This window comes from Acipenser ruthenus, chromosome 28 (genome assembly GCF_902713425.1).
Source record: "Acipenser ruthenus chromosome 28, fAciRut3.2 maternal haplotype, whole genome shotgun sequence".
NCBI lineage: Eukaryota > Metazoa > Chordata > Actinopteri > Acipenseriformes > Acipenseridae > Acipenser > Acipenser ruthenus.
The window spans coordinates 26,213,173-26,236,083 of NC_081216.1; the positions used below are offsets into that span (position 1 = coordinate 26,213,173).

General features: G+C 38.3%; 1 protein-coding gene across 2 annotated transcripts in view; it reads left to right on the plus strand.

Moving 5' to 3' along the window:
* LOC117434804 (UPF0606 protein KIAA1549L-like) overlaps positions 1-22,911 on the plus strand; it is a 48,754-nt gene that overhangs the window by 7,538 nt on the left and 18,305 nt on the right. For both annotated transcript variants that reach the window (XM_034057465.3, XM_034057466.3), the window contains exons 2-10: positions 10,949-11,335; positions 13,595-14,140; positions 14,999-15,114; positions 18,288-18,501; positions 19,103-19,236; positions 19,809-19,977; positions 21,214-21,273; positions 21,753-21,904; positions 22,446-22,617. In XM_034057465.3, the coding sequence (XP_033913356.3) occupies positions 10,949-11,335; positions 13,595-14,140; positions 14,999-15,114; positions 18,288-18,501; positions 19,103-19,236; positions 19,809-19,977; positions 21,214-21,273; positions 21,753-21,904; positions 22,446-22,617 (1,950 nt within the window). The remainder of the gene's footprint in view (positions 1-10,948; positions 11,336-13,594; positions 14,141-14,998; positions 15,115-18,287; positions 18,502-19,102; positions 19,237-19,808; positions 19,978-21,213; positions 21,274-21,752; positions 21,905-22,445; positions 22,618-22,911) is intronic.

Here is a 22,911-nt window from a genome sequence, read left to right on the forward strand (position 1 = left end):
ATTAAAAAGTTAAGAGTACGAGAAGTCATTGGACTTTAGTGGCATTGGCTGAGTGTAAAAAGAAATGAATCAATCAAGTGCAGCTTTTCTGATGCTTCCTGTCTTCGATGCTTGCTGTGAGGTGAGGTGGTAAATAAGTGAAGGTGTTTTTGTCATTTCTAGTGAATACGAACATCTGTTTTTTATGTCTGAATACTGTCAGAAAATATTGGTTCAAATATTCTGATATTTGTCCCAGCACTAATATATATATATATAGATAGATAGACACAACACACATATGTGTGTGTATATATAATCAGTTTAATGAATTTGAAATGAGTTATACAAGACTAACATGTGCTTTCTAGTGGAATATGTACCTGCTGTAAGAACTGCTGTGAATCCTGTGGTGTTGAACACAGCCTTCATGGTGAGTCTGCATGCTGAACATGTTTCTTTGCTGGTAAAGTGAACCATGAAATGAATAGGGCCCTGTGCCAGCTACTGCTCACACCGTTGCACATACCTCAGCTATACATGTGAATTTATTAGGCAAAAGATTGGGTAAGATCAATGCACCCTGCTAAAGCTACTCCAAGTGAAAATGAACAGATTGTACACTTTGATCTTACTGGAAGAGTGATGTTGTGTTGTCAGTGTGTAAAGCAGGACCAGAAACTTCAAACACTGTATAGTTAATCTTTGTTAATTAAAAATGAATGAGGAGGGGGAGGGGGGTTGAAAGGGGAGGGGTAAATTCAATGGCAAACAACTATGTCTGAATCATTTTCTGTGTGTCTGTCAGTGTCTGTCTGTCTCTGCCTGGGTCTGTGTGGTGCCTTACGGAGCACAGTGTGTCTCTCAATATGTTTGAATAAAATGTGTAATACAAATAAAATATCACGTTTACCAAATCTGCTGCGGCTAAGCGGTTTAATATGGGCTGCATGATTGGACTAACTTCCCCTTCAAAACAATGGTAGCTCATAGCCTTGGAAAGAGCATGCTGGGAAACAGAGAGTGAGGTCTTCCATGGCTGTCAGATGAACCATGTCATTAGTTTTCACCGCCCCTTTGCCTGACATTTACCTGGCAGTTAACTCTATCTGAGATGCGCAGGGAAGTGACGGACGGCATGTGTGCTGCATTCATTTGCATATTTATTCTCCTGCTTTATTAGCTTTCTGCAAGCCCATTGGCATATACTGTGGATACTCCATTGAAATGCAGAATACAATAGTAATATTCACTAGTTTCTCATTTGTAAAGCAATCATGTTCAGTCCCCAGTGTAAAAAAAAATAATCTCTCTCTCTCTCTCTCTCTCTCTCTCTCTCTCTCTCTCTCTCTCTCTCTCTCTCTCTCTCTCTCTCTCTCTCTCTCTCTCTCTCTCGATTTTTTTTTGTTGTTGTTTTTTGTTAATGAACTGAAGATGGCAGCTTTTCTTACAGCTCATAGCTGCTGCAGGCCAGTAAAACCAATGGGAGTTCCTGCCTGAACATGCTACAGTACACAATGTAGCTCAGTAAGATGGATGTAGGAGTTTTATCAAAGTAGGGCAGATGCATGATTATCATGCAGTGTTTTTGTTCCAGTAAATGTCCTAACTAGGGATGTGTAAAAAGCTGAACCGTATTTCATTTAGTTTATATTCAGTTTTCATTTGTACAGGCTGTAGCATGCAATGACACTGGTGGCCAAACATTAAAATATTTCCAGGTTTATAAACACTCCAGTTAACCTTTATGTAAAGCCTTCATAGATTCTTACCACTCTCAATGAAATCAAATGTATAAATCCCGGTGTTTTAGGTCATTTACCATGTTGTTTATGATTCAACATCTTGGCACTCCTATCTGAATATCTTGAGCATCAACTATCCCAGCGAATCCCGCACTACATCCTGCACTGCAGCATGCCTCCTTGCCTGCTCAGTCGTTTCTCGCCGTTCCTCAGGGTCACCTCTGCTGTCCCTCTTCAGACAATAGTCCTTTAAAACCAACAATCTCTTTGCATAGTTCTGATTGATTGGCCTGTTTTTGCCTGGCATACAAAACACATGCAATGCACACAGGAATTCACACCATTTCAGGTCTTACTTACCTCAAGGACCATCAAATATATTCTGTGGTAGAGATGAACTCAAGTGTTCTAGCAGAACCTAGTATATTTGCAGTATTTACTAGAAAGATACAAGCTATATGGGGGCTTAAACTGAAACTCATGAGTCATGTTGGTTATGCTTGGTAGAGCTGCATTAAGTACTCATTTGCTAATGTTTTGTTTGTATTGCTTTTTTATTTAAACTGAAACTCATGAGTCATGTTGGTTATGCTTGGTAGAGCTGCATTAAGTACTCATGTGCTAATGTTTTGTTTGTATTGCTTTTTTATTTAGTCTTGAAACTTTCATGAGTAATGTTACAGCTGCATCAAATGCTCATTTGTTGTTGCTTAACGGAAAAGGAAAGTTTGTGATCGGTTAGTGCCGTTCGTTTCTAGGTTGGACGATCTGTTCCCCTATTTCCTGATCTGTTCCCCGATTCCCTGATCTGTTCCCCTATTCCCTGATATGTTCCTCTATTCCCTGATCTGTTCCTCTATTCCCTGATCTGTTCCCCTATTTTCTGATCTGTTCCCCTATTTCCTGATCTGTTCCCCTATTCCCTGATCTGTTCCCTGTTCCCTGATCTGTTCCCCTATTTCCTGATCTGTTCCCCTATTTCCTGATCTGTTCCTCTATTCCCTGATCTGTTCCCCTATTTCCTGATCTGTTCCCCTATTCCCTGATCTGTTCTCCTATTTCCTGATCTGTTCCCTGTTCCCTGATCTGTTCCTCTATTCCCTGATCTGTTCCCCTATTCCCTGACCTGTTCTCCTATTTCCTGATCTGTTACCCTATTCCCTGATCTGTTCTCCTATTTCCTGATCTGTTCCCTGTTCCTTGATCTGTTCCTCTGTTCCCTGATCTGTTCCCCTATTCCCTGACCTGTTCTCCTATTTCCTGATCTGTTACCCAATTTCCTGATCTGTTCTCCTATTTCCTGATCTGTTCCTCTATTCCCTGATCTGTTCCCCTATTTCCTGATCTGTTCCCCTATTTCCTGATCTGTTCCCCTATTCCCCGATCTGTTCCCTGTTCCCTGATCTGTTCCCCTATTCCCTGCTTGTCATTCCTTTGATCGTCCCACACCCTTCACTCTGGCCTTGAGCACAATGAGCTTTGCGGCTCCCCTTGCCTGCTTATTAGACTCAGCGTTTCACTATCCAGATACCCTTGTATTGAGCGATTACTCTTTGACCGATGCCATCTTGGGCTTTTTGTTTGGCAGGTCATTTTTTTTTATTTCAGCAATTACTTTTTACATACTGTATATATGTATATATATATTCCTATTTTCTTTTCTTTTCCAGTTTACAGTAAGACACTAATTCGTAATCTTAGGGTTATTTTCCTGTAGTTACTGTACCTGGAGTCCTGAAAAAGTTAACATGAACCAGTAATCAACATTTATAACCATGAAAGTGTTATATTGGGGCAAATGTACTCCATAAGGTGCATAAAGATCAGTTATTCAGGTGTCATGTGTGATTTGTTCCCTTAGTCAGGTCTCTACACTCTTGTGTTGTAATTGCAACAGTTTATCCCAGGCACACAAAGTTCACTGCCAGTAAAGCTTTCATGTGTTGCAATTAAGGCAGCTCTTTCATTGCACTTCTCAAACCCGTCTGTGCTTGTTTTGTTTCATGTTATCTGAAATTAGCTGGTAAAGGCAGACAATTTTGATACCTTGGGATCTTCCTCTCATTTGTGTTCAGTGTGTTTATCACGAAATATCCGCAAGGTTCATGAATACAAGATCTCTCAAATGATCACAAAACAGCTTGGTTATGTAAGAGCAGTTTTACAACGCTTACTGTACTGTCAGCTTGGTTTTCCGTGTATTCATTTATTTTTAATAACCCTCGTTCTTGTTTTAAGGACCATATAGAACTATAGAATTACTACCTTTCTACAAAATATCTTTCAATATTAATAGCTTCCCAATTGCAAACCACTCAAACAGTCTTTGACAACTCATGTACAACAAACCCCTAAATTGTGGTTTAAATTAACAATTACAATTGTCAATAGAAATATATGGCCTCCTTGGGCCTTCTTAAATAATATTGGGCTCTGTCTCATGACTTAAATGGGAACACATTAGCACGACGTTGAGTAACATACTATGCTATGCACGAGTGTTGAACATCAGACCATTTCATAAAACAGATTGCAAAAAGTGAACCTGACCTGTGTTTTCCTTTATACAGGATAGTCACAGGCAAAATAAAAAATGTCTAAGAAAATGTTGGATAGAATTGTTACAGCTGAGAAGCGTGGGTATTGTTGGGTTTATTGACACAGTTTAATGATTTTGACGTCTAGGTTTGAAGTGCATTGTAGGAAGATTGAATCGAGAGTGCAGCGTAGCATCAGGATATTATCTCATTAACTGTGCATGTTTTATATAATTGTTAACAACATGGATTGCTATCTGTTTTGTAAATGTGCTGCAGCAAAAATAATTAATAAATTAATTGAACAAGAGACCTCAAAGTTGGGTCGTTTCTGTTCCTTTTACAGTGTAGCCTGTTACAAAACAAAGCTAAAGAAAAATTATGCCATCCAAAGTCTACTGCCAGTCCTACAACAAATATAACCATGTGTGTCCAAATACTTGGTAGTGTATGTCCTTTACACAATGTACAAAGTTATACGTATGAAGTACTGCATTGTCTTCCTTATCAATCACCTTATGTCCAGTTGAATTATGAACTCTTAATTACAGAACAGTGTACAGTACTAATGATATACCATCAGCAGTTTAGACATCCTAATAAATCTTACTAGATTGTGGGTGGCTTTAAAAGTGTAGAAGCAATTCACGTTACCCTCAGTCCAATGCACACCTAAGTAATATCTGGACAGGATCTGCAGGTCCTTCTATTGTACGTCCTATTGGGATCATTTGTAGCCAGTGGTGTGTCGTTATGTTTCTTAAATTACCAAGGGCTTTCTTTTTTTAACTTGCATGTCATCTTACAAATGTTTGCTTTATATGGAAACACTGTGTGCTGCTGTGGGTCCTGCAGGAATATCTGAGTGGTCCCTCCTTCACAGCAAAACCTGTAAAATCACTAAATGTTATACTGGTATTTGAAACCCAATACGTTTCCCTTTTACAAATGTGCATTCGCTGTCAAAAACTTGAATTCAAAGGACTGACGTACAGTTAATTAACTAATACAGAACGCTCCTTGCCTCCGTGTGTTAACTGAAAATCAATGATAAACTGTTTCCACAGCATCCCTGAAAGGTTTTCATCTGGTTGACTGAGCTTAAGAGTTAAAACTCCATTGGGATGTATACTGTAACCTTATCCACTCGCAATGAAGCCTCGACCCTGTCTAAAGTGCTTCAGCATTCGGACAAATCTAGATTTGAATGGAAGCAGAAGGGAGTGTGGAAACTGTACTGTATTTGTAACTTGATTTGAGCCAAAAAATGAAAATGAAAAGGCTTTCTTAAAATCAAACTAAAATCTTTTTAACTATATTACAGTATGATGTGAAAAACATAAAAATCAGTTTTCTCCTGTATTCAATTTTACTGTAGAGCTTCAGGTGCCATAATGAGCATTGATTTGTTGTTTTGAATAGTTATTACACCACCTGCTCAAGCCAATCTATTTTCATGAGGATATGCACTAGCTGTGGATGATACATTTCTGTTCACGCAATGGTTTTACTGAAGATGAAATCTGGGATTTTGCACAGGAGAAAGCAAATCTAAACTGCAATACAGTCCCTTGTCCTGCAGGCAGGGGGTTACATCACAGTAGCAAATGAGATTTGAATACCTCATTAAGATGTGGTGCTGGGTTAGATGGGGGCTTTACTCCACTGTACATCAGGGTCAGGTCTCTGCAGAGCCCTAGGGGAGCCATGCTGCTGCACTGACATATTGGACAGCATTTGGTTATGACCTTGAGGCCTCCTGCTGAAAGCTGTTGCAATAATTTCAGGCAGCTAGTGATCCTATCCTTAGAGATTTCTCTGTGCTGCAATTAATTTCTCTCTGCATAAAGCAATGGGCTGAATTTAATGGCACACATAGATTGCACATAGGCTAACATTTCTTCTTTATGACCATTTTTCTGACTGCCCAAGAACGTATAAAAAATGTAAAGCTGCGATTAGCAACCCAGTGTCAAATCTCGGAAGCAAAAGGCATTCATTTGTCGATGGCAGTCTTAATCATTTATGTCCTTAATTAAATTGGATGGCATGAAATATTTGAAAAGTGTGAGGTAATAGTCAGTAATCACTTTATGATCAGATTCTGACATATTACTTGTGTGTGTTTGGTAACAACCGGTGCCTTTGCTACTGTTTTTGTTTGTCTTTGTCAGGTCCTAAAGGCAGTGAAGAGGATCTACAAAACACTTTTCAATACCAGTTTATATAAAAGTAGTTATCTGATTTTGTTTGAAAAATAAATTTTTCTGTCGCTTGAACAGGTTTTTTTTTTAAACAAATGCCTTTTGCTCCAAAGTGCCGAGGCATAAGTGGTGGCAATAGATTAAACCAAATACAATATTAGCTTAAGTACATATGTGGGACTACCTGAATCTGGGTCTCGGAAGGCCTTTGTTATGATCATTGCGAATAAAAACAAAGGGAAATCATGCTCCATAATTCAGTCTGGTTCATTGTAAGGGTAGAAACCTTCCTGCTCCTTGACATGTTGTATTTACTGGTCCCTATACAGTACCAAATGCTAGCTTGTTTAGTCTCCTCTGTTGCAACAGGGTTGTCATTGCTGCCGATTCTCATCAGCTTAGCAGCAATTACACTTGCATTGCTCAGCTCCCTGTAAACATAGATATTACTCAGCAGAGGAGGTTCTGTTACTAAGCGTAAAAGACCATTTCCCCAGCCCCCGCTCGATGCTTCATGTAGTAGCTCCTTCATACAGTGTTTAATTGGTTTCATTTAAATTTGTCATCAGTGCCATTATGTTGTTTTTAGGTTTGAATCACTCATGCCAGATGGAGTAGAAAAGTCAAAACTAAGAGCAATCAGTAATCAGCTGACTTTTATTGTGTTGGGTTTACATGTCAAACAGGAACGCAACAGCTTCCAAAGGCTATTCCCTTTCTGTTTCATCCGAACCTGGATTTTAATTGGAGATTGATGTTATTTAAAAAAAAAAGAGAAAAAAAAGATAATTTTTGAATAACGTTCTAACGCTCACAGCATTCCTGCAGCCTGCTGATAAATCACCATTGAGGTTCCGGTGCAACAGTTTTTTTTCATTTTATTTTTTGTCTCATGTTTTTTTTTTAACTGTTGTTAAATTTGCAGTTACATGAAAACTTGACCAATACAATACATCTGTCATGCATAGGCCTACAGTTTGAAAAAAGAAATAAAAATATTTGCTGACTATTAAACATTTCATTGCTGTTTTCAACACATGTTGATTTTATAAATAGTGTGAGTAGGGCACAAGAGTGCTTTCATTGTATATCAAATGATGTGGAATCAAAGCAAATATGTATTCCCTGGTTGAAACAAAAACCCTTAACTGTTGTGGTCCTAGAGATCCAGAGTTAAGTTCAAACTGCTCTTGTCATAAGTGGTGGTCGAAAGCTAAACGCTTTTCTAAATACAGTAATTAAAATCGATTTTGTATTGAGTAAAAGGATTCTACAATGCTATCGGCTGTGGAAGCTCACTAGGAAAAATGTGCCTTTTGATCCCTGGCCTACTGTATACAACATCATGATTCAATACAGAACAAACAGGTTTAAGTAGGAGCTGTTCATTCAGCACTGCCTGGAGGTGTAGCTGCCAACACAAATCCTTTTTTTTTTCCAGGTCAATCAGTTAAAAGTATTTTGTTTTCCAGAAATAGAAGTGAAGATTTGTGTGTGCACTTTTTTTAGCTTTTTTATTTTTTGTAGCTGACAGTAATCTCACAGTATCGCATTATTCCTTTCTTCAGTTAGTATTCTGGTGTGTTTCTATGTCATGTTTGTTTCTAGCTGCTCTTGTGAGTACTGGCGTTTGAGCAATGTCAAGAAGATGCCAAATCCTGTATATCCAGCAGTGATTGAACAGCCTGTCAGTGCTTGGTGTGATGAGACTGAGAGAACATGAGGAGCGGTGTTATCATCATTAGAGCATGATCCGTGTTGGAAAACTGCATTTCTCTTTAGTGCTGGTTTTACTCATTTGAATGCATGGGGTACAACAATCTGTAGGTGGTCAAACGTACAGAAAGACTACCCTGGATGAAATAATTAAATAGTTGTGTATTGAAAAAAATTAAAATGGAAATGGAGATAAATTACAGCAGTATATTAGATTGGTTTACTGGTTTGATGGTTTGAATGGAGTTATCGTTCCTATGTTATTAGAGTACTGGTAGTCTGCGTTTTTCAGTGTTTATTATTTCCTGACCTCTGTGCAGGTCTGCCATGTTGAAAGAGTTTATCAAACCCTTCTTGCTCTCCACATTTTCATCACAAGGGTTTAGATAGTGGGTACAATGGTATACAGATAGTAGCCCAATAGTAAAAGATCTGTAAATGAGTCCACTGTGTGATCCACTTCCATGGTGCTTAAACTTCTTCATCCAGTATCTGGTTAATGTTGTGGAAAAGAAAGAGCTTACTAAAAAAAGGTTGTAATCATGGCAGAACACCTAAACACACAAGGAGTTTTACTTTTACTTAAAGACATCCAAGCAGACAACAATTTAGAGGCCTGGAGATATTTTGAGGACTTTGATTACTATAATGCTCAAAACATTTAACAGTTCATGCAGACTTTCACAAACAATAATCTTTTTAAGTTGTTTTTTCAATATTTCTGAACTCTGAAGGCAAGCCATAGTTCTGTAAGTAATATAACTGGTGACAAACTACAGCACAGCTACCCCTGTCCAATGCATTAAGCATACCATGGTCTTGAATTTTGTTCTTACCCAACGTGGTAATTGCACATTAGGTTTCCTTTAATTAATAGGAAATAGCTGCTCTAGTGAACAGGTATCAGGCAGAGCACTTTAAACTGGTGGAACAGACGGACTCTGTTGGGAGGCAGGAAGTCAATGGCTTCAGCAAGGTGGGGGACCATGGTAAGCAGGAAGTGCACCTTGAGCCTTCAAAGGCTTATATTGGTTGGTGGTACCCTTCTAGCTGGCCACCTGCAAGACCCAAATGGCTGATTCTTCTCACCTCCTTTAATAGCATATCCTTATCCTCCCAGCTTGCCTTCACCATACCAATGCTGCTGGCATTTCTAGAAGGAGCATCCCATATGCTCATTCAGCCAGAGCAGGCGGCTATCCATGGGGATTCAGGTTACTTTACATTTGGTGCTGGCTGATGCTGATAATACAGTCAAACAGAATAGTAGCACAGGAAGCCAGCTGGATCCATTCGAATGATTTTTTGTCCATTGTAGATACAGTGTGTAGAATCTACTATAATTAAAAAAAAGAAAAGAAAATGCAAGGTATACAGTAATCCTTAACACAATCTTTTTTGTGTAGATTTTGATTAAATCAGTTTTGATCTCAATGGTTTTTAATTATTTGCATGTACATAACATACACAGTGCTGGGACAAATATTTGAAGATTGTAACTCTGCTTGTACTTGTTGGTAAAAGTGACATCAATGAATACAGTTTTAAGTGGCGTTTTGATGGGGTACTGGTTTTAAGAGTACTCCTTTTTACTGTAATATGGTTACAATTATACATTTGTTTTCCATCTAATTAAAAATGAAAGAGTATCCAAATATTCATTTACATTTCTAAAGAAGTCCGTACCAGCACTCAGTATCCATACTAGATACAATGCATACATACAGTACTTCACAAACATACATTTATAAAGAGTGCATTAATGAATCTATGGGTGTTTCAGAGTAGAGATAGTGGGACAAAATTCATTATATTTATGTATTTAGACATACTTTATTCTACAGTACATACAGACACAGCACTAAAATAATGGATGATTATGTTGTTGTTGCAAAGAAGGTGAAAAGAGGCAGCTTTACGTGATGAACGCATGCTTGTATTAGATTAGGTAAATCGTACACTGATGAAACTTTAAAAGAAAATATACCCTGCCTTTGGAATACAGTGTGTGACGGGTTTGCAAATCTATATAGTTTATGAACCATCTCCAGATGGATGTGTTCATATTAGTTTACTACGTGTTGTGAATTCAAATGGTGAAGCAAAGGAATTACAGCACATTACTGCCTGCACAGTGTGCAGTACTTCAGACAAGATCAACTGCTAAAACAAATTATTTTATTTTATTTTTTTTGTGCATTTTAGACATTTGAATGATAAAATCAAAGAACAGACCATAGTGTAATTTGTTTGTCATTGTGTGTTGCAGTGACATTGTATTTAAAGTAGGCACTGTTAGAATATGCTTCCGGTTGTCAGTCAGCTTAACGTGTCTTTCTGTATTTTAGTAAGCCTGTTAATGACTTGGAATTAGAATAAAAACTGCTTGATTAATCCTTCCTCCTTTTTAATGTACTGCATGCAGTCTAAATTAAAATCAATATTTTTCATTACAGCATTGTTCACAATTATGATGAAATGATATTTTCTGTTAAGGAAAATGTACTGTCCTTTCAATATTAAAATGTCTTCTAAGGCTATAATTTATTTCCATAGATTCATGTTAATTGCCATTCTTTTAAATACATAATTACCTAATAACCTCAAAAAAATTAACAAGTTGCTTTTAACTTTAGAAAAAAAGGTGTTATGTAAAAACATGATTCATGAGATGACACACTCACAGTTTTTGAAATTCATATTATTCTAATAAGAATCAGTCAATAGTTTATTAACATTAAATAATAAGTACTGATTTGTTTTACAGATCAAGGGAATTATGAAACATCAGCTTTTGCAGCGCTCTCACAGGATCCAGTTGCAACAGTAGGACCTTCCCATTCGTTAGCAATGTTGCTGCTAGCGGAAGAAGAATCAATGTCAGCAGTTAAGCCAGAACCATCTGGGTTATCCGAAAGCACAACAGAGACCCTAACAAGTGACAGTACTGCATTCCAATCAATACTTACTCTGTTAACTAGCTTAAAAACTGCAATGCATAAGCCAACTTTAGTGCAATCTCCAACGTCCCTCATCAATCCAAACAATGGAAGCCAAACGACAAGGTGGCCTTCAGAGGTGTCAACTGAAGAATCAGCGTCTTTAACTTCAAAAGATGCAACTACAGTGACCAGCGCCTCTACTTCTAGCTCAGGTTTGACAACAAGTACCATGCATTCAACATTATCCCAAACCCATTCAGTACCATACACTGCTTCAACAATACCATCCCTGTCGATATCTACAGAGACATCTTCCATTTCAAAAGAACCTGCATCTCCCTCATCACCATCATCCTCTTCATTGACAACTATATCACTTCATCTTACCCAGACATCAGCAAACACCATTCCCCTAACCCAGTCAACTGTAAAGCCCACTGAAGTGCCTTTAACAACAGAAACACTAGCCTCACTTGGACCAGGTAGTGGTACAACAAAGTTGGTTACTTTATCATATAGTGTATATTCTACCAGCAATGGGATCACCATGCCAAATGAGACTTCTCAGGGTACAGAAGAAAATACACATACAGCAGAAACCATCGCATCAACCTCTTCCTTCGTGACAACTGTCCAAACAATGAATAAGGACGTACCTGTGACCCACACAACATCAGTGGTGCCATCTGTTGCCACAGAATACATTTTGAGTTCTTCTAGTGATTACTCTGCCGTAGGATCAGCTGAGACATCAAAACCTACAACGCTCACTTCCACAGGGTCCCCAGCGATGATGACATCACAAAATGAAACTAACCAGACAACCAATGGTGTTTCCACTACTGATAGCAGGACTACTGTTTTATCAGTGTCACCCTCTGTGACAGCAGAATATCCCACCCCAGCTGCAGTAATAACAATGTCTCCCAGAACTCACGTTTCTTCAAGAATAACAACAACTTTTATTACTGAAGGGATAAGCTCCTCGTTGTCTTCAAATTCTGTTTCCTCTGCAACACCTGCAACCACAGTAAGTCAGACTACAAAAGAGGTAACTGATAATTTGTCTTCACAATCCACTCTCTTGTACAGTACAAAACCAACCGTCTCAACAAGCTCACCAACTTCCACATCAGCAGGTTTTATTACTGTCGATGAAACAAGTACCGTTTCTGATTCTCAGCAAACAACTTCTGTGTCCAATAGTGTGACTTCTTCAACTGTTCTAACAATATCAGTCAATGGTTCTTTGCAATCACCAACTACAGTTAAAGATAAGACAACATCATTAACAAGTGCCTTTCCCACAATGGGATCTACAGTGCCATCAAGTACAGAAGATACTACACGCGGACCTCTTCCAACTGAAAATGGAACCAGCATAGTTACTGAAGCACAGACCACTGTTTTGTCTTTTGTTACTACCTATACAAGTTCTGGTTATTTAGATTTTACATCAGTTCGTTCATCAGTGGAACCAACAACTACAGGGTCTCTTACAGAGTCCAATAATTGGTCATCTACGTTGGCCACTACACCACAAACAGAACTTAGTTCTACTGTTTCCTCGTCTGTTGCTGCTAATACTACATCTGGTTTGCTTATATCACCAGGGACTTCATCAATGGAGCCAACATCAGAACCATATACTGCTACAGAGTCTGCAAATGGGTCAGCTACATTGGCCATTACATTTTCATCAAGTACTACAGGCAGGCTGACAAACAGTACAAGTGTTGAAGTGTCTACCACCAAAGATGAAGTTTCTGCAGAGGTCTCCACATTCCAAACATATTCCACAGAGCCTCTGCTTTCTAGCACCATCACATCAGCCATTACAGATGCAACAGCAATGGTTAACTCAACATCAACTCCAGATATCACAGTTTCCAGCACATTTACAACACTTGGGACAGAAGACACATCTTCTGAAAGTGAGCTCACATCAACTGTTTCACCAGTTACCACCTCACAAGGACTTACAACAATGATAACACCCACAGAAAACCAAACAACAAACACACAGCCAACTTCCTCACTATCGGTAATTTCCTCTTCCACTACTGCATCTGTAGGGTCCACAGCTTCTATGACAACACTAGAAGTGAACCCAGACGAGACTACACCTGACCAGACCACAATTTACCTTTCTTCTACAGCCAGCAAGATTAACATGACAACTGTTTCAGCTTCTTCATCAACAGAATCACCCACCACAGTGTTAACACAGTTTTCTAGCCTGATACCACCTTCTGAAAGTACAGAGACAGCAACTTCAGAAACGACCAGCACTACTGAAAGAACCACCTCCATGTTGTCTTCACCTTCTGCTTCGCCTGAGGTTTCTACATTCCAAACGCATTCCACTGAGCTTCCACTTTCCAGCTCCATGACACCTTCCCATACATCACCAACAGAAACACCTTCTACTGTTTTTTCAACTGCAAATGTTACCCATTCTCTCATTACAGAGGAAATGACTACAGGAGATATAGCCTCAACTTCAAGGTCTACTGTTTCCATCTCATTAACAACTGTGGCGACTGAAGGAACATCTCCGGAAAGTGGGATCGCTCCAACTGTTCCATCACTTACTTCAACAAAAGTCAACACCACAACAGCTGACACAGTTGAGACTACATCGACACAATTGACAAGTACAACACACACGACACACATTACTGTCACATATGTGACCCCTCCATATACACCAACAAGCACTCTTACGACTCCCACAACTGCTATGGCCAGCATACCACCTATTTCAACAACACAATTAGTTACTGACACAGAGACGGTAGTGACTTCCGAAGGAACATCCGTAGCCCCAGAGACCATGGAAACCTCCTCATCCCCTTCAGTTACAATAACAGCAGCCTTAACTTCCATGATTACTATGTCATCACAAACAACCAGGGACACTGCTTTTGAGGTGCAAAGCACAACACGACCCCCCAGTACTACCACAGTAAAGCCACTGGAATGCAAAATTACTGAAAGAATTTGGGTGAAAACAGGTATGGATTGTTTTCCCATTCTCTTCTGTGATTTGTAAATTGTTTTTATAATTTTCAGTATATACAACAGTGGGAATAAGTCACTATTTAAACATTATATATCCCAGAGGTCATGTTTTAATTTATTGTAACAGCAACCTACTTGGTTCTACATATAAAGGTTTACATTAATTAGGGACACAATTGCAGTCATATAACGATACCACTCTTATATGTTATGTTTATTTTTATCATGAAATTTTGGGCATTAAAGTGCAATATCTGAGTGTAACCAATTATTTAATTATAGTGATGGAAATGCAATGCGCAATCTGCAAAAACAGTTTGTGCATTGCAGGTAAAAGCATTTTGTGTGGGATTATTATGTACACCACGCACAACAAAATGAAATTAGGCTCCTAAGAAATGTGAATTATGCCTACAGAACCACAGCTGAGGGTTTGTTCCTGTGACTTAAGTTATCTAAGTGAAATCGGACAGTGGAATTGATTTTCCTGGTAGCTGTAGTCTAGGTCTATTTAAAGCTGAAGTTCATCACAATGATGTTCAGTTAAACATTAAAAAAATACTTTGTTCATGCTACCATGTACATTCATAGAAGACTGTTACATATTCAGGTTCTTCTGGTAAAGCTCAAGATGCTTAATAGAAATTCAAAAGGGGATTGTGTTTTTTCCAAATGTTTTTTAAACTGATAACATTTTTTTTTTCTGGAATCCTCAACAGGGATGCTATTTTAAACTTACTTACTGTACTATTTACAGAGAAAAAAAAAGACAAGGAGCAATGCAAAGCTATTTAATTAGCTTCAGATTTTATACTTCATTGGTTTCTGATGTGTGTGTTTGTTCCCCACAGTTTTGTCTCTGAACCTAAGGAGAAACAGAGTCGATGATGCAATTAAACAGAATCTTAGGACTGGACTCACACAGGCATTGCAGAATGCTTTCAACAACAATGCTGTACATGCTCAGGTCAGCAGAATCCCTTTGTAAACTCTAACAGGGTTTAAATGTGTTTCAGCTTCAATGAACATTGAAGAGTTTCATTTCTTCTTGATTTAATTGAATAGATAATAACAAAAAGCACTGTGCATGTCTCCCATGACAAGATTAATAATAATGTAAGCTTTTAAAGGACTATGAGATAGGTTTACTAAAGTGTTGTGCCTGTCGCAATAGTTACAAACGAGTCAGAAGTCTTGGGTGTAAACCCAACACCTCTTAATGTCAGACAAACAAAGAGGCTACTGTATGATTATTAAAAGCTTTTTGATAGAAATACAGTTTTCATTTGGGGGTGAAGGTGGGGGCCCCACTATAGAATCTGATGGGATTAAACTGCCTTTCATTTTTTATATATATAACAATATTAAAATAGGTAAAATGAATAAGGAACAGAATGCATTGTACAGATTACATTTACATTTAACAAAAACAATGTTATTTTGATTCTTGCACCCTTGCATGTATAGACATTATCCTTCGGGCACCCTCTGCTGCAGCAAACCACAACTCAACTCCAGCTATTTACTTATACAATGTAGCATGACTCTCGCAATAGAGATCACACTAAAAAGACGCAACAAATATTTAAATTAGTATATTGCGGCCCTTTGTATTAACATATTTTCTCTTAGTACATATGACAAAATGTTTACTTTGCTAAGTGTCGCAACCAAAAGGCAAATTGCGATATGTTTGCGCTGCGACTGGCCCATCTTAGTACACCTACCCCTAAGTGAGAAATATACCTGTGAAAGAATGCTTTTCTTTCCAGTAGGTGCATTAAATATAAAGAGCCAATGAAGCAATTACTGCTGTCTGGTAATGACAATTGCAGGACTATTTGTACTTCACAGACGCCAAAAATAAATATTAAGCTGCATTTCCATTACTTAACCACATAAGCATGCTCCTCCAATGACCTTCCATCCCTATCATTCAGGACTCAACAAGAATGCTAAATAAAGCATTATTAGTGCACATAAGCAGGAAACGGTAGCGCTAAACATTCTGTTGTGAGCGTGGGTTTCTCTCAGGTCTGTGTCTTCCTGCAGGTGGAAATGGTTTTAGTTGTGTCAGTGAGCACACAGCTGAGCCCTTTAACACCGAGCAGTGGCAATGCTGCTTTGGGTTGCCACTTTCTGTCCAGACTTTGTATGAGAAAGACTGGATTATTTCTATTTCAAAGTAAAAATGTAATTGCAGCTTTTATAATGTTGAAAACCTGTTTGAAAGCTTATTGTTTGTGTGAGGGGGTGAGTCACATTAGATGACAATGCCTCTCTAACTGATAATATTGCATTACTAACCACAGAGCAACTAACCCATTTGAAATGAATGGTTTAATTATCTTCCTAGGAAGTGAAAACATAGGGCTCTGTACACTAGACCTGGTCTTGTGTCAGTATTTGAAATATTTGTTGACTGCTCTCCTCTGTCTTATACTATCGCTGCCAGGCAGTGATTCCGATATCTAGACACATTGTCCATCAGAGAGAGACACAATTTAATGCCTCTAGGAGCAATACACTGGAAGTCAACAGATGGAGTTGCAACATTAATGTTGGTGAAGATAAAAAAAAAAGAAAAATTCTGACGGAGAGATAAAAGTATTTTTTTTGTTTTTTGGAGTTACCAGTGCTGCTTTTTGAAGTTATCACTGCGGTCTGACAATAGGATACATACAGAAATAGAAAAGAAAACCATTTATGAAGTGTTTATGGCATACATTTGAAAACCTTTTAAGCTAATCAAATACTTTATTAACTGTTTGTTTCAATATACTATTTTGATGGTCCATAAAGATAATAAATGATGAATTCATGGCAGTTTATAGAAATTGTAACAAGAGAGAAGATAACAACATGCTATAAGGACTCATAATGTTAATTCAATGTGCAGTAAATGTAAAGTTAGTTTAGGTCATTGGTAATATGCGTATTGTTGCACACACCACATACATTTTATGATTAAAAGATGTTCCTGGTGCACAGTTTTTTTTGTGGCCTATTGCCATAGTACTGTATTTTAGAACATAGTGGAAAACAAATTTACAGACAGATAGCAATCAGCCATTGTAACAGTTATTGCTTGGCAGGACTCCAGCCTTATGTCGTAGTGTCTGTGTCAAAGGAAATTATAATCAGGTCAATGCCAGCTGACTGTCTCTTTCAGTTGTCTGTGATGTTCGTCAAAGATAGTTCCTAGGCTTATAGATAGTGTTTGATATAGATTGCATGCCTTAAAATAATGAGTGGGCCCGTCCAGGATATTTTAGCATCCCTGTGAGGGGAGCTGTATGTTTCTGTAAATCCATCGGCTCTCCTTTAGCTGCTCATGTCTCCTAAACCATTTGAGATGCTGACTTTATATTTTAATTATTGCAAAATCTACAGGTACCCATCATTTTGAATTGGCTGCGATATGTGGTCTTGTGACTTTTTGATTTCTGGATGATGAAGACCTATTGCTTTGTGATATGAAGGTGAATTAGATTGATCAAAACAGTGACAGAACTAAAGCATTTAAATATTAAAATATCACCAGTCCTGGAATTTATTTAGGATTTCAATAACGGCGGTATTAAGGTCCGCCATCATTTAGGTTAATTGAACAAAAAAAACAGTATTTGGTACAAAGCTGTAAGCTATGATTTTTTTCCTTTACGAGCACCTCTATCAATATCAATGAACAGAACACACGTTCCTTCACATGTACATTTTACTTTATGTTTACAATGCATTTGATCAGAGATGCCTTTCCAGGGATCCTTTATGCAAAAAAATGTGTGTATTTATTACTGATGTCCTTATTACTTGCTTATTGGCACATAGAGTTTTATTCTAGATGTGCCTTCTATCTGATATGAACATATGAAATAGTTTTTACCTTGACAGTGAAGACCATTATTTATCTGACATCTCAATTATATAAAGTTTCTTCAGTGCAATACAACACAATACAGCAGATTGCAGCACACAATAATAATCGCATCATAAAGTATTTTATCAGACTGGCTGGCAAACCTTTACTAGTAATATTTCAAAGTGGGTGATTCCTGAGGTTATGCTTTGTTTACATGCTGTGCATTTTGCTAGAGGTAAAATTAAAAACTATCTCATCTGTCTCTTTATTGCTCTTAGATTGAGTCTCTGACGGGCACAACTAATGTGACAGTTGGTTACTACGCTACAAACGGCAGAACTGTGTACATCACTGCTGTTGTCATTAAAGCGTTAACTGATTATGGGGATCTGATGAGTGACATGAAACAGCATGTGACTAATGTTCAGTCACTCCCCATCCCAGTGGCTCCCTGGATCCCTACTCCAGCTCTCTGGATGCAGCTTAAGACAGGTAAGATCAAGGTGCTCGAGCGATTCTCACGAGGAGCCCTTCAGTGTGGTTCGGTGGGGCTCTCAAGGACCCCTCGGAACTCTTTTTATTTTGAATCGGAATGTTTTTAAGTAGTAAATAATGTAACTGATTTTATTTGGGACAACACTGTTCTATAATTATTTTCCACATCCCCTTTAGCTTTAGTTTGCCTACCTGCCTTGTGAGATTTTACAATATTAAAATGTACAAATGTACTGTAGTGTGTCAGGTCATCATAACAGAACAGCACTTGCCTTGAATCTTATTAGTAAAAGGGTCTGTCCTTACCTGTACCTACTTACAGCATTGGCTGGAAATGAAACAATGAAACAGAAATGCTTTAAATTGCCATGGTTTCCATGCCTACCTGTGGTTGTCTTTGGTATGTTGCCTATAATAGTACAGAACATGAATGTTAAGCATGATCTTCATGCACTTACAGGATGAAGGGATAAGACTAATCTGTTTATATGCTTTTGAATAGATTTAAATTACAATGATATGTGATTGTGGTTTCGCTTATTAAAGCCATGATTGAAATGATGTAAATCTAGTAGAAATGATCCTGTAACTTCTCCAGTCCTCCGATTTGTGGGAGCAACAGACAATATCCAATCCTGCAGCTTTGTTCAGACCATGGCACACCGGCTCCAGAATGCATTCACAGAAGCAGAGTCAAAGGTCTTGAATGCAAACAACAACCTCACTGTTCAGGTAAATGACTTCCTTTTTAGTATTGTGATAACTCAATTAAATGGGATCTGGGGACGATAAACACTTTTCTACAAAAATGGAAACGCAAACGTGGATGTGTTGACAAGGTAAAAGTGTGCAACAATGAAGGATGACATACTGTACGATGTTAACAGCTGCAAAAGGTCTTCGTGTAGCTCACTGCGCAAAAGATCTACTCAAAAGTGCCTATGAAATCATGCAAACATCCTGCAGTAAGCCTGTGAATATCATGGTTTTAATATCCTCTATAAAAATACAGAAAACTAAACAAGAACCCCAGGTGCTTCAGTTGTGGTTCAGTTGTGAGATCTCTAACCATGTTAAAAAGATATATGAAAGGTGAAAATCCTACCAAACTATTTGTAGTGGTTTAACACCTGTTCTGGTTAAATTTGACAAGGGAATTATTATAAAACGTAGGGAGTGGTAACTTGACCTCTGATCCCTTTTATGAAACTGAATATAACAGTGGTGTTTCTATTTAAGCTTCAGATCATTTTTCTAAAGAGGATCCTGTCCCTCAAAGCTTGTTTCTGTTTCTTTTCCATTAGATTTTGAGCACATCTCAGTCGGCTGAGTCCCCAGCTGTCACTTTGATATATGTGGTGTGGAACCAGAGTGTGATTCTGAATGGAACAGTCTCCAGCTCCCTCCTCAATCAGCTTACCGCAGAACTGGTGGGCTATTACCTGTTTTTCCCACCGCTGATAATTGCTGAACGTAAGTGCCATCTTAAAGACCATCTTAAAGTCTGCTCATTAGTCATTAGACTCTTTGTTGCAGCAGCAAAGGTGTATAGGTCCGGGTACGATGGACGTGTACCATCTTGTGCACAGCGTCAATTTTTTTTTGCAATATCAAAGCAGATGCTCCTTAAAATAAATGACCAGGATAGGTACTTAATCAGCCAAAAAATCCTATTGTAAGGAAATTATGAATTCCTAATTAACAATACTATGGGCCTCATTTACAAAAGGGCACTAAACATTATGGTGCAGCATAATTGCAGTTGGTGTGCACATTCATGATTTCCGTATTTACTATTGCAATTTTATTCATTATCACATGTAATAGTGAGCATATTGTGGCGCACAATGATATTATTGTACCATGCTATGGTAATCAGAATGAATATGTGATTTGTATGGTAATGCACGATAATGTATTTAAATGAGGCAGCCCGCTCTGAATAATGAGATGCGCTTTATTCGCACAGTATTTACTAAAGGGCGATAATCGTAGTGTGCATCTTAAAGTGAGCGATAATTAGTTTGTTTGAAAACCAGGCTTTAAACCTATATTTCTGGGCTGAAATCTGTCTGGCATCATGGAGGCATTATTTGCATTACATTTTTCATATAGAGCAGTGAAAATTACCTGTAAAGGTTATATTAAGCGTGAATAAACGTGAATGAATGTTATCATTTTCTTAGATTTTATTTTATAGTTCATTACATTGGTACAAATAATGGAGTGGTTAAATAAAACACTGGACCAAACACTGTATTATAATTTAAAACAACCTCCTTCACTAGAATTTCTAACTCCTCTGCGTGCAGTTTTTAGTTTGCGTTGCCTCTGCCTGTCCCCTGTGGAGGGCTGCGTCTGTTGATCGCTCATTTTCGGTCAATGTAAGCCACCTCCACCTTTCACAATAAGCCACTGACCAAAAGATACGCCTGGACTGCTGGGGCTTTTTCTATTACGGTGGTCACGGGTAAGTGTTGGACATTATCGTGCACATTAAATTATCGCTCACAATACATGTAGTGTGCATGTAAATGAATGCGTTCTGTGTTAGGAAATGGGACAGTAAATTTAGATTTCTGGTGCACGTTAGGCTCACTGCGTAATGTTCACGTTACATATACATGTAGTGCCATTTCGTAAACAAGGCCCAACGTCTCATCAAACTGTTTCTCATTTTTGTTTGCATTAACTTTTTTTTTTTTTTAGCACTGAAGTATAACAACCTTGACATTTCACCTTCAACAAAGGACTATTGGGTGACTACAGGTACATGATGCTGTTTGTAAAATTTAGTAGATAACCTCTTTAACTCTTAATCACTTACTGAAATGAGAAACTGTAACTGTAATCAGTAACTATGAAATGTTGCTTACTCAGGATTCAGTCTCACAGCTGCCTTTGAAGTCCATTCCAAATGCTGCACACCGATAATATAAAGCAGTGGACTATATAGATGTAAATTGTTTAATGTCCAGAATGTAAAAGGGGATCTAGATTATGAAAAGCTAAATGATAGCACTAAGACATTATTTAACGGTGATGCTAGAGAGCCATGTTGGCTAAAGAGATCATTCTCAAGGTTGCAATTGTCGTCTCATATTTATCGGCACCAGTTTTACAACTTTGTATGCAAATAGAAAAGAGCACCTCAAGCATAAACTAAAAAGACACTTTGATTGTGCATGTCATCCTGTGCCCTGTCTTTTGTTTTTACTGATGTGCTGTTTTACTTTGTGAACCTCAAGTCATTCAAGACGTTGATAATTCCTCCCTGAATGGAAACTACCAGAGCTTTGCCAGCCTGATGGAGCAGCGGCTGGCAGAACTCCTTGTGATCGCCCAGCAGCAGGGAAGACGATTCAGACGAGCCACCACAGTGGGGAGCTACACTGTTCAGGTTAGACGTGAGCAATATTAGATACCAAGTATTTCAGTTTAATGTAGAGGCAGTTACCTGTTCACTACAGGACTGCTTACACCGTCTCCCTATATTAAAAGGGAAAACTATGCACTGAACTGTGTGGTAGGATAGGGTGAACACCTTGGGTCTGTGTGTGGTGGATATCAAGCTGTGTAAAGAAAGAAAGTAGTTTGCTAAGCACTGTATGCAGTTTAGGGCTAAAAACAGAAAAGTGGAGCTTAAATAACATGTCTGGGTCTCAAATAACTCCTTCTCCACCAGAAGCTCGTTGGAAATCAGCCTGTTAGGAAGTTATTTCCTGTTAAAACTACATTGAAAACTACATTGAAAACTACATTGAATGTGCATAGTAGCATGTTATATAGTAACAACATAACAATTTCCGTACCTAAAATCGAATGCGCAGCCCAAACAATTTATATTAAAAAAAAAGAAAGCACAGATTGTTCATCCTTAATGTTTCATTATTACTTCTAATAGTGGCATTGTATTAACAGTTATTTTCTTCTTTCTGCAGATGGTGGACATGAAGCGTGTTGAAGGTGCAAAGAGCCGCGCAGCATTGACCTACTATATCCTGCAGAATGGCACACCATTGCTGGGCACTAGCACGGCGAAAATCCTCAACACTATAGACTCCCAGACCATGGCCTTAACACTGGGATACTTTGTGCAGCAGCAGGCAGAACGTATGTAACTCTCATTTTGAATCCAAGTATTTTTGTGTTTTGTGTTGCATGCAGGGGTACAGTACACCTGCATTATGCACTTATTTCAAATGTTTTAATAGGGCAAACTCTGGCCTTAATCACTTCAGTTACAAGCGCGATCTTGAGGACAGCACAGAAGGCAGTATCAGCAACAGTACCCCCCTGAGATAAATGGAATATTCAGTCTATTATGCATGTTCAATTCAACCAAAACAAATAGATATTATCAGAGTCAGCACATACTAAAGGGACCATGGAGGTAACACCAGCACA